The sequence below is a fragment of the Dufourea novaeangliae genome, unplaced genomic scaffold, assembly GCF_001272555.1.
Source record: "Dufourea novaeangliae isolate 0120121106 unplaced genomic scaffold, ASM127255v1 scaffold343, whole genome shotgun sequence".
NCBI lineage: Eukaryota > Metazoa > Arthropoda > Insecta > Hymenoptera > Halictidae > Dufourea > Dufourea novaeangliae.
In genome coordinates this window covers 15,495-27,596 of record NW_015374236.1, presented here as the reverse complement: position 1 = coordinate 27,596, position 12,102 = coordinate 15,495, and the positions used below count along the sequence as shown (strand labels likewise).

At 37.2% G+C, this 12,102-nt stretch overlaps 2 protein-coding genes and 1 long non-coding RNA gene across 6 annotated transcripts; 1 reads left to right on the top strand and 2 right to left on the bottom strand.

Moving 5' to 3' along the window:
• Window positions 1–10: 10 nt before the first annotated feature.
• LOC107192466 lies at window positions 11–1,568 on the bottom strand. 2 transcript variants are annotated; one of them, XR_001516299.1, is made up of 4 exons: window positions 1,391–1,568; window positions 1,024–1,316; window positions 688–924; window positions 11–43 (listed from the first exon to the last, which is right to left on the bottom strand). It is a non-coding gene; the product is annotated as an uncharacterized LOC107192466 (long non-coding RNA). The 2 variants fall into 2 exon arrangements; XR_001516298.1 differs by having other exon boundaries at window positions 1,024–1,568.
• Window positions 1,569–2,062: 494 nt separating this feature from the next.
• Window positions 2,063–3,374, bottom strand: LOC107192414 (IQ domain-containing protein D-like). Its single transcript, XM_015581658.1, has 5 exons — window positions 3,236–3,374; window positions 2,957–3,092; window positions 2,657–2,806; window positions 2,411–2,540; window positions 2,063–2,248 (listed from the first exon to the last, which is right to left on the bottom strand). Exons 1-5 carry the CDS (start codon window positions 3,372–3,374, stop codon window positions 2,063–2,065), a joined length of 741 nt encoding a protein of 246 aa, XP_015437144.1.
• A 1,982-nt stretch (window positions 3,375–5,356) lies between these two features.
• Window positions 5,357–10,468, top strand: LOC107192436 (formin-like protein 5). 3 transcript variants are annotated; one of them, XM_015581684.1, is made up of 9 exons: window positions 5,357–5,698; window positions 6,148–7,589; window positions 8,189–8,279; window positions 8,824–9,011; window positions 9,095–9,471; window positions 9,545–9,869; window positions 10,006–10,090; window positions 10,225–10,354; window positions 10,442–10,468. In XM_015581684.1, exons 1-9 carry the CDS (start codon window positions 5,478–5,480, stop codon window positions 10,466–10,468), a joined length of 2,886 nt encoding a protein of 961 aa, XP_015437170.1. In that variant the 5' UTR covers window positions 5,357–5,477. The 3 variants fall into 3 exon arrangements, with proteins under 3 accessions (XP_015437170.1, XP_015437171.1, XP_015437169.1); XM_015581685.1 differs by having other exon boundaries at window positions 8,177–8,279; window positions 9,134–9,471; XM_015581683.1 differs by having other exon boundaries at window positions 8,177–8,279.
• The last annotated feature ends 1,634 nt before the right edge of the window (window positions 10,469–12,102 follow it).

Here is a 12,102-nt window from a genome sequence, read left to right as displayed (position 1 = left end):
TTCCCCTCGCCTTCTTTTTCTTTTTCGTCCGTCCTTCTTTCCTCTGTCATAGAAAAAATCAAATGTTCGGAATTACAAGGATAATCGCTCAATCTATGCTGCAGTGCACTATTATACTTTTCTTATACATATCTGATTCATTGAAAAAACACTATTTACGCACATGTAATCATTTATTGCCCGATTTATCGTACGAGTGAATTTATACATACATACTATATATATACGTATTATATGCACTATATGTAACTATTATTATGTTGTTGTTGTTGTTCTTATTATTATTATTATTATTATTATTATTATTATTATGCATTACGAATACTCTTTACTTTCTTCTCCGATAACTAAAAATGCTACTCCGATGAATTGTACATATATGTGCCTGTATGCATACATACATATTACGGTCATAAGTACAAACAAAACATCTACAATATGTACTTCACTGTCTTAATCATTTACTTTTTCCAAGTATGGAGTAAGATAATAGTGGTTTCACCGCGTCCTATCTCTGTAATTCCAACCAGTGTCGAAATCCAGAATAAATTAATACGAGGAACAATATAGATCGCGTAAGTATAACACCACGACTATCGAACGCGCGCTACTGAATAACATCAGATCTTACGACTATCAAGTGTACAGTAGAAAGATTAAGAGTAAAAAAAATAACATTTCACTTACGTCTACTAGAGAAGCTCGACGACAAAGGGGCAGTTGACCTTTCGAACGTAGATATCGAGCTACAGGTGGTGCGCATTCGCTTTACAGAAGGGTTTAAATATCCTGTCTATCCCTATCCTTTCATATCCTGTTCATCTCGCCATAATTGGCTATTGAACTTCGTTTGCCATGCTCGATTTTCCAATATTCGATTCAATTTTAATGAATTTCAATACGGCTCACGTATAACGGATTGAACTGTAACAAATTTTTCAAGATTTCACTCAAGTTTCGTTAACTGTTCTAATACTCGACCGTTACTGGTGTATACAGAGTCGACCTGTTTCACGGACTTACATAAGATAGTGGTGTTATTTATTTCCGCGAGAAAAAAAATATCACACGAACGATATAACAATCGATACACCTGTTCCGAATCGTGCTTCGCAATACGTTGGGTCACTGATTCACCTCGTAACGATCGAATGGTCTGCCTGGTTTACCTCACCGAAGAATATCATCCTGGGAAAGTATTTCAGAGCATGCGTCGCGTTGACCTCCATGCGACTACTCCATGTTGTACATACATATTCACCCTCTTTATAACTCGCACGCGCAATTTACGTCCCCTTTTCCTACTGCTGCCCTCGCTATTCCACAATTCCACAATTCCACTGCTATTCTGCTTCCATTGCTAGAGTTTTCTTTACTACATAATACTTACCTAAACTCGTTGCTATTTTTCTGTATGTACTTTCTTCGGGATTTCTCATCTATGTATCCCTAATCCCCATCTTTTCTGTTCAAATTAACACATAAAAAAACACACATGCGTATTGAACAAATTGAAAAACCAGTTATTATTAAATGTAAGAGTAGACGCTAAATGTACGCACCGCACGATCAGAAACAAGACACAACGTGGGTAAAAAAAACGAGCGACAGAGAGAAAAAGGGAGACAAGGAAGTGAAAGTGAAATTTCTAAATATAGCAAAAGATCAATACAGTTAGATTGTAAGACGTTTCTGTTGAAAAAGTCATCTACTGTGATCGGATAAACGTATCATAATTTCTGCTACCTAACATATACAGTTAACTCAAACGTGATATTCCGGCATTTCGAGAGTACCCTTGGCAGTGGATTTATAACGATTCAACAATACCTACGCGATATAATTCTCACACACCTTCCTCGAAGGATTTCTTGATCCAACAGTCAATTATAACAGTGTCCGATAATTCTTGAATAAACAAAAGTCTCCAGGTTTTCCAATCTGTTATACTTTTATGCAACCGTAGATTTCGGACAATCATCGCTTCATTATTTATTTAATCTCAACTATCGAAATATTATTCTGTTATGTGACATTTCTACGCTGCATTCGCGTAAACATGTTACTTCCTGCTTCTTTTTTTCTTCGAGCACACACGTATACAATATGATCTCCAAGTTTCCTGAATAAGTTTTGCGGCACGATTCAAACGAAATCGTTCTACTTTAGCTAATGAAGCTTTCATTGCATTTAATTCTTGTTCTTCTTTCAACTGATTGTACAAACTATGTTGCTCAAGAATTTTACTCTGTAAGACAACATGTATATACATAACATATATAACCATGATAAAATGTTTATGCAAATGCTTTGAATATTTCACTTTTTTATCAGAATAATAGAACAGAAGAAAATAATATATAATAGAGACTACAACAAAAGGAAGGTACGCAACAGCGATAAGACAAACCTGCATAGCAGCATAATCTTTCACAAGGCAATCTTTATCTCGTAGGAGAGTCATTTCATATGTATAAAGCAGTTTTATGTTTTCATCGTATTTCGCCAGTTGGTCCAAACATCGTTTTCTTACTTTACATCTGGGTAATTGTAATGCAATCAATTTTAATGAACTAAGGTAATCAACAGTTCGACAGCAGAGCACATTATTCCATTGAAACTGGAACAACTACAGATGTATAAAACTATTGCTTACCGTACATGGTATAGATTACTTAGTTGAGAGTTCTGTATTTCACCCATAAATGTTGAATGGAGTTTAGACAATTCTACTTCCTTTTCGACAGACTTTTTTTTACTTTCGTATTTACAACTATTAGCTAACATCTTTGATGAGAATTCCCTACTAAAACATGTGCATTTTGAACTTAACTTTTCATATTTCTATTTGTTCTATAAAATTATTAAACAATGGGTATACACAAATGCATAAAAATGCAATTAAATTACGTTTTCTTATGGAATTATTAAGGAACAAAGAATAAAAATTGCTCACACTTGAATTTCAAATGCATGGTCCTTGTTTTTCTTGACTTTTGTTCTTAGTAACTCTACTGCTTTCCAATCCATTTTAGCATTTCTTTGAAACTGAATAAAGTCTGATCTTTGCTTTTGCTGTACAACAGCCAATTCTAAGTGAATTTAACAAGTTACATTTAATAATCATTTTACCATGATTGTGTCAAAAACATATACACCCAATTGAATAGGAAAAAATTCATTCTTCATAAAGCTTTAAAGATTCTTAATATAAATGCTTTGCATAAGAACATACCCTGTACTTCAACTTTAATTTTCTCTATATTTCTCATAAAATTCTGTAACTTCACAGTCCTATACATTTGATTTTTCAGGTACTGCTGCTTCCGATTTTTAATCAAGTAACAGAGTACCTCGATCGTTTCAATCAACATTTTTAATTGTAGATAGAAATTTTCTTTGCTCATAACATTAACACAGAGGTTTGAATACTGAAATAAGATGGCACGCTACAAAATCATTCGAAAAAAAATACATATTTACAAGTAATTCTTCCTGTCCCATTTATTCTTTGCATTATGAAGATTTCTTAACTATTTGTATAGACATTGTAATTCAAAATATAGTTGTGTATTCAATTAATAATTATGTCAAATTAGTTTGCTAAGTTATTTTGAATACTATCTCTTTCTTTCTGCGATCGCGTACCCCTTTTTCTGAATATTTCAATTTCTCTTTTTCCTATTTATATAAATAAGTAACGAGATCCTGAACGAGAATCCTGTTGCCTTGGTTGCATCACAGAGACATATACATTGATATACGTAATAGACTGCGCGGTCTTATGGTAGGGCCGTATTCATCCCTGCCATAAGACGCATAAGACCACGCAGTCTATTATATGTATATGCTATGTTACACACATATATGGACTGCTGTCGTCTTCACCAAGCACAAGATTTGAAGTCTAAAAAACATCGATTAATAAAACATATTGCTTGAGAAACAGAGTAGTCACAAGCATTGTGAAAATCATACATAAATGTTTGCAACTGTTGTCATTGGATCCCGTCACGCATTCCTCGTTTACTTCATATTTGGACAGGTCTCACAGCGTTATATGGACAGTATTCACCTTGACCAAGCACTTGACGTGTAGCTTAAACAACGTAGATTAATTCCCTGTGATTGACAATAACAATAAACGAGCAGAACACTGTTAAAATCGTATTTAACGCGGAATACCAGTTTTTCAACCGGTGGCGCCACCAGTGGCAATTTGCTCAAACTGCTAGCCAAATTATACCGACAGGTGAGTGAAAATTTCTAGTGATGGAAAAATTCGAATATCTCAGTAATTAAGCGCTCAAAGTTAAAGTTGCTGGTCTTATATTATTCCACCTGATTCAATGCGTCGACCGAATACAGCAGAACGCCATAATTAGACAAATTATTTCTACCAGTGTTGATATGTGTGTACATTTGTAGTGTTGACAGAAATAATTTTGTCGATTATGGGGTTCTGGGGTATTAGTTCGATGCCCGGGATCGTCGGGGGTAATTTGAGACAAATGACGTTCATTTTAAGCGTTTAATTACTGAGATATTCGCATTTTCCCATCACTAGGAATTTTCACTCACCCGTCGGTATGATTTGGCTAGCAGTTTGAGTGAATTGCCACGGGTGGCGCCACCGGTCGAAAAAATAGTGGTATTCCGAGATTAAATGCTATTTTAACAGTGTTCTGCTCGTTTATTGTTATTATCAATAACAGAGCATTAATCTACGTTATTTAAGCTACAAATTCAGTGCTTTATCTAGACGAAAGCTACTTGTATAAACGTGTAAGAACTGTTGAAATATGAACTCATGTGAACTAAATGGGAAGCAGTGACTATATATGTATGTAGAATGCAGGCAAATCAGGCAGGTGCCGACTTCATCCCTACCATAAGACCGCGCAGTCTATTATATAAATATATGTCCATGTATCCGACCTAATTTAGAACGCGATTCGTGACTCTAATGACTCTGATCAACTTTGATCACCGACGAGGTATACTTACCTAAGAATAGACTTTTTCTCTTATGGGATTTGGTGGTCCACCTAAACTATAGTATGCTATAGTACTGACACCAACTGATACCTTAAAAAGCCTGTGATTTTAGCGACCTCTGCGTTATGAGAACAGTGAATCTGCGTTGGATAGTGACACTAAAATAGAAATGGGGCCACATCGCCCCAGTAAAGTGGGCTGACAAAATACATTGAATGAAATGTCTACTCCTATACCTCGTCTGTGCTCTGATTAAAGTTTCTCTAGTGGTCTCTAGCAGTCTCTAGACACTGGCATAGTTATATACATACTATGTATTTTAATCGTCGGTGTATTACAGTATTATTAGTGTCATTGTTACAGAGTTAGACGTTACTCAATATTACTCAACCTCGAGTTGTTTAATAAATTGACTTTCAATCGAAATCAATCAGAATACATATCGAGTTGACTCGAGAGCCGTCCGCGACACAACAAATATGGCGTATCGTGGTGTGAAAGGTTCCGATCCGTTTGTTTCGAAAACATCACGAAATGAACGTTTTGCGCAAATGTCGAAGCAGGAACAAATTATTCAGCAAAAGAAGCTCGAGATACAAGCAAAAATGGACGAGCAGAAAGCGAAAGAAGCTGTGGAAAATTTGAGTAAGACGAATTCACTAATTCCGAATTCGAGACTGAATAAAGCAAATTCTACCAAGTGAGTATAATACTTTAATGTTCTTTATAGATTAGTTATCATGTGACAATACTTTTGTAAATCACGAAACTCGAAAACGATTTTCTCTCATAATTTGATACTTGTCGTCGATGTCATTCCAGTCATTGCTTCAAGTTGTATTTTCATGCTCACTAATACGATTAAATAATTTTCGCAACCTAATTTAATGATACAAAAATTCTGTGTTTATTTTTAGACAATTGAAGACTGGATGTAAAAAGAGCTGTAAATGCCATACGTTTGAATGTATGCGTAAACCTCTTTTTACATCCAGGTCCAGTCTTTCATTATTAACCTATGTTTAATATACCCCCCTCCCCCCCATTTGGTTACCCAGGTTTGGTATTTAGCGAGGGGTAAGAAGTACTACTACTGTTAAATGTTGTTTCATTATTTTTCCACAAAAGAATAAACACTTGGTTTTACAGAAAACTAGAAGAAAAACCTGCCACATCACAAACAGTTAACCTATTTGCAAATGATGGCAGTTTTTTGGATCAATTCAAAAAAATTGCTAATCACAAGGGAACTTTGAAAACAGAGTCGATGTTTCCTTCAAAACTTGAAGACAAGAGAGAAGAAAAGTATACAGAGAATATCTATGATAAAGAAAAGAAAAAAAGTATTGAAAAAAATAGAGATTGGGAGAATCGAAGGGAGCGTAGAAGAGGAGATTCTAGATGGGAAAAAAGCTCTAACAAGAGACATAGCTCATCTTTGAGTCCATCTCCAACCAGACGTGCATCGTCACAGAGCCCAGAAGCCCGGCATACCTTTAATCAATTACCTTCCAATGGACAGCGCATGCAGCACAATCAGCAACAGTATTTTCCTAGAAATGGAAATTCATCTCTTATTCCTCCTCTTGTATCTCAATCCGTGATACACCTGACAAGTTTACCACCACCTAATATAAGAAACATCATAACCAACATTCCCCCTCCAAATTTATCGAAAATGCCTCCCCCGAAAAATTTGATCAATAGTTATCCTGGGATAGATGATCGATCTGGCGATCCAAGAATGCAAATATCACCATCACACGCAATACACGCCTCCCCAGTTTCCTCGGTACAATCAGTTCCCCCAAATACCAATGTGCCTCCGCCGAATATTCACATTTCTCGGACAATACCACCTAGTCTACAAAATTTACCACCACCGCCACCTCCACCTCCTCCTACACTTTCTACATCTTCGTCATTGTTGTCATCGCCATCGTCATTATCGTCATCATCTTCCTCCACTACCAACTCTTGTTCACCTTCCTGTTCATCTTCATCTTCAACGTCATCAGTGCTACAACCACCGCCACTACCACCGTCGTCGTCGTCATCAGCGGCTACTTCGTCACCTTCGACATCGTCAACATCACCGGCATCGGGTACTCAACAGCATATAATTTCATCCGGTCATCAATGCGGGATACTACCTCCCGCAACTCTGCAGCCTACAAACTTACCACCCCCAAATATTCCTCCTCCCAATTTGTTATCAGCGATGACGCAAATGCCACCAAACATGCTGTCGATACCATCTTCGCAGACAATCGTGGTCACTGTACCGAACGCATCTAATGTACCCAATGTTCCTCCACCAAAAGTGATAGCACCTGTGATAATGTCAACACCACCTCCAGTTCACAACGTGCCGTCGAATATAAATTCAGTACCACCGCCAAATTTGAATATTCCACCTCCGAATGTTCCACCGCCTCCTATAATACAAAATGCTGGTCCACCTCCTCCTCTAATGACCACAAGTTATCCTCTTCGCAATCAAGTCACTCAGGTACTTATGGGACCGCCTAACATTCAAGTGCCACCACCAGTGAGGCCAGCGTCCGGTCTACAAGCTACTGAACAGCTAGGTACGATATGTCGATTATTTTCATTTGTTTCTTTGTTTCGACGTATCGCCCCGTGTCGGCATTTAACATGATTCGTGGTGTTCTTTTGCGTTCCGATGCGTTGTAGTGGAACCATTACGATTTATATGAAGAAAAATTGAGAGTTGGTAGACGTGTATCTGTAAAAAGAAGGTACAGTAATTCCTCGATGAATGCAACACGAACAACGGCGATTTCCCACGACTAGTGGGTCCCCCTCTGGAAGCAATCGAAACAGAAGCTAAGCAGAGAAAACCTTTCCGCCTTGCCACGAATGCCCCGAAGCGGACCCCAGTTCGTCGCAGTCGTCGAGACATTACTGTGGTCGTTTGACAAAGGGTTTAGAGTTCATTTGTTGCCGAAACAATTTCTTGGTTGAGCAACTGAGAGCTTATAATTGGGTGTGCGCGCGCGCGATACGCCGAATGTAAGACACGTGGACGAACATGAAAAAAAAAGAATTTAATTTGCGATCATATGTGTAGACGTACGTACGTTCTATGTTGCAAGAACACAAACATATATTCATGTATTAGCGTGGTTACGCATGTCTGACAAAGGCTTCTAAGTGTGTCCCGTAGAGGCTGAGCAGCTGGCACGCATCGTCGCTGACTGCGGGGATGAAATCGAGCAGGAAGCGCGAGAGAAGAATGCACAAGATCCTAAATTATGGTAACTACTGTCCTCACTGGTCCCTGTCTCGTGTATTAACGCCTTGCGTTGTACCCCTCCCACCTAATATATACAGTAGCTTGTACATTGTCTCGAACAGTTTCCGGTTTATCTTGCACAATCGGTACTCGTACTAGTAATTGTAAAATGAAATTAAGCAACTCTTACAAGCAAACGCGTACTTAAACGGTAGTGTTCGCATCAACAATGCGAATTACTGCAATCATAGTTAATCGAAGATCATTCGTAAAAAAAGAAAATTTGTCACATCTACAGGAATATTTGTGTAATGTCTAATTTTATTATTACACAAACACATAATTTATCTTATTTGGAAAATCATTTGGCATTTAACGTGAGCGCAAGAGTATCATTCATTTCAGTCGCATTCTCACCGTTAGGTTTCATCTGCGCTCGTTTTGTTACGAATAATATGATATTCTTTGTCATTCTACATTATCCTGCTTGTCTTTTCCTTAAAGAAAAGAACTTAATTTAGGAGAATACGTTACTCGTCAGAGTCTTAAGTATTGTTTTAATCAAGGTTTCTGCACCAAAAGCAAAGTGCAGCGTATCTGCAGTACAGGGGGTTAGTGGCGAAGTTCCGCGCGGAAAAGTCAATTAAGGAACTTAAAGACAGCGGCGCTGAACCATATTGTCCGGAGGAAGCTCTCAGTGATAACGATGATACCGAACAAAGTCATATTAATAGACACGTGTCTTCTTCACAAGGTAGGTGACCGGTGGCGGCTTGTATATATACATGTATGTATGTATGTATGTATGTATGTATGTATATACATGTACAAAACCAGAGAAGAAGAGAGAAAGAGGATTCGACGATAACTCCATAGATCGGCGTAAGGAGGAAAACAAAGAAGAACGTAAACGAAAAAGACGTAGCCGTTGGGGTGATCCAGATAATAAAATACCTATAGAGGAAGTCAACACATTGTCCGTACAAAAACAGAAGAGCGGAAGCATTTCGCAGCCAGGTATTGCAATTCCTGGGCAAATTGGACAACCAGCAGTCATAATTCCATCATCAAAGCTGCAACACGCAAGAGCAAAGAATCCCATGTTAACTAAAGTTTCTAGAAACGATCCAGCGTTGATACAGTACGCTCGGCAAACGTTCAGCACGTTAGATCTTACCGAGGAACAATGGAAGAAAGCGGAGGATCACTATAAGGTGAGATACGATCAGTTATCGACATGCATGTTTAAAATTTCTTTCTGGTTCGTGACAACTGTCTCTTGTTCAGATAAATCTGCTCTATCAGAATTTATTAAGAAAAAGAGAGGAATTGAAGCGGTTAGAGGCACAGGGAAAACATAAATACGAGTATGATAGTGACGAAGAAACCGAAGGTGGTACTTGGGAACATAAACTTAGGTCCGCCGAAATGGAGGCCACTCAAATGTGGGCGGAAGAACTAACGGCTCAAGCAGAAGGGAAACATCATATCGGTGATTTTTTACCACCGGATGAACTTAAAAAATTTATGGAACAATATAACGCGGTTAAGCAGGGAAAGGAACCCGATCTTAGCGATTATAAGGAGTACAAGCTTAAAGAAGATAATATAGGTATGCAGCAAGGAACAATTGTTGTGATCGTTGTTTCAACATTGCGATTTTTTATAATAATTTTCAAATGAAAAAAAGAAAACGACTCTTCGATCAATCGATGGACTAGTACATAAATGGATTCTCGTTTATTTAGGATTTCAGATGTTACAGAAACTCGGATGGAGCGAAGGACAAGGTCTGGGTACCGAAGGCAACGGTCGTATCGAACCTGTTAACAAGTAAGCGACGTTTTTATGTCTTACGTATCGCTTACTTTTCTACAAACATACTGTTTTCTCGATATGAAATTTATCGTCACGCTCATACATTTCGTTCGAATACTTGTACGAACTTACAAAAATATCTTACACAGGGCAACTAACAGATTCGATAGCGCTGGCTTAGGTTCCGAAAGACCAGACGGCGTGTCTCGAGACGACGACGAATTCGACGCCTATAGGAAAAGAATGATGCTAGCTTACAGATTCAGGCCTAATCCCTTGGTAACATTTTCGGCGCACAAAAGAAGCGCGCCTCTTTTTGTATTATTACCTTTTCGTATTGAAAGTATTTTTCCTTTTCTTTTTCAGAATAATCCTCGGAGACCTTATTATTGAAAAAGGACTACCAATGGATTGTATTTATGATATTAAATACATCTAAATTTTCTATTTAGTTAAAGAATAAATTGTCGTTATTTTGTATATTTCAAACACTGAAAGCGTACAAAGCTACTGTATATTATATGAACGTTTATCATGTTCCACACGCATACATACTCATTTCTAGGTAAAACATCTCAACGACAATCTTAATATCGGCAGAGCAACAGTGTGTGTGTGTGTGTGTGTGTGTGCGTGTGTGTGTATTATATCAATAATACCGTTTTCTATGTCGTATAATATGTTTGTGAGAAACATTTCTAACAGTTAAATTTAACTTATATGCAATTCATTTTACATTTCACATCTCCGTTATTTAGTTTTTTTTTTGTACTGTAAATAAAGTGTAGTAAAATGCGGTGCAATTTCTTAAAATAACACGCGAAATGTTTTAATTGTTTCCCTCCTCCTTTCGCGGGTTGCAAATAAGAGAGTGCTGCTTTCCTAATGGTAATAATATTAACATTTATTCAAAAGAAAAGTTCGTGCTTCATAGTTTGTGTAATAGAGATCGAATTTGATTCTTTTTTAATCCATGGGAGAGCACTATATTATAATGAAAAGAAAACAAAGACACGAACGAGCGAACAGGTAACGACCTGGTTGACCGGTTGATCAACGTACCAACTGGTCTGTCTATGGACCTCGCTTGCACGTATTTTTATTTAAGGCACCTCTCTCCCACGTTCGACTACCTTTCGAAACGATTAAACATCGAAAGTCGATGGACTATCGTACGGCTATATGTACTTCTGGATCAGTTTTTATCCGCGTCATTGTTTATTCAGCTTTTCTATTCCTATCATATATTTCCAGCATTTCTTCGTACTATATAATTTTCATCTGTACACTTCGTTTAAGATACCAAACTTATTATTTGAATTTTCGATCAATTTTTCCGTTTCTTTCATTCCCGAGGTCATCTTTGGAATTTCAGCGCATATGTACTCAGAAGTAGTATCGATGCGGCCTAGTAATCATGGAATGTATGTTTCACGGTAAGACTAAGCAGGCTACATATGTATACAATACATATACATATTTGTTTCTCGATTAACGCGTCATCCACTATCTCGAGCAAGTTATGTACTACTTATAGTGGTCGCATAAATTTTGTACATATGTACATACTACTTTCGAAATACATATCACGATGATATATGTACAAGTTAGGTAAGTTTTGATACATGCTTCTTTTGACTTTTCTATTTAAATTTCCGTCAGGACCAGTATTAAACAGATCTTCTTGTTGAACTTTGATAATATCAAAAACTGTCTCGTTCTTTGTCGCTAGTGTTGGTAGGAAGTAAAAAAAAAGAAATAAGAAAAGATAATCGGTAGCGACAAGAAAGAAATTTACAATAATGTTTATTTGATATCTGTGTCGATACAGATATGGATATGTGACACGGTACATGTATATTATACGTATATGTATGTAATTGTATAGCATACTATTTAAATCACCAACGAACCTGTTGGATTGCCCTAAAGAAACTTGACGAATTATTTTCACTGCTCTTACAACAAAGATTATCATAATGGGCTATGGTATGATCTTTATGCATATATGTGTACATCATATAGAT

Coding starts and splice junctions, on each gene's coding strand:
- LOC107192414 (XM_015581658.1), bottom strand. CDS start 3,374: ATGTTGATTGAAACGATCGAGGTACTCTGTTACTTGATTAAAAATCGG. Junction 3,093..3,235: donor AATTAAAGTTGAAGTACAGG/GTATGTTCTTAT, acceptor AAATTCACTTAG/AATTGGCTGTTGTACAGCAA. Junction 2,807..2,956: donor CATGCATTTGAAATTCAAGT/GTGAGCAATTTT, acceptor CACATGTTTTAG/TAGGGAATTCTCATCAAAGA.
- LOC107192436 (XM_015581683.1), top strand. CDS start 5,478: ATGGCGTATCGTGGTGTGAAAGGTTCCGATCCGTTTGTTTCGAAAACA. Junction 9,472..9,544: donor AAGCGGAGGATCACTATAAG/GTGAGATACGAT, acceptor TCTCTTGTTCAG/ATAAATCTGCTCTATCAGAA. Junction 10,091..10,224: donor CGTATCGAACCTGTTAACAA/GTAAGCGACGTT, acceptor TATCTTACACAG/GGCAACTAACAGATTCGATA.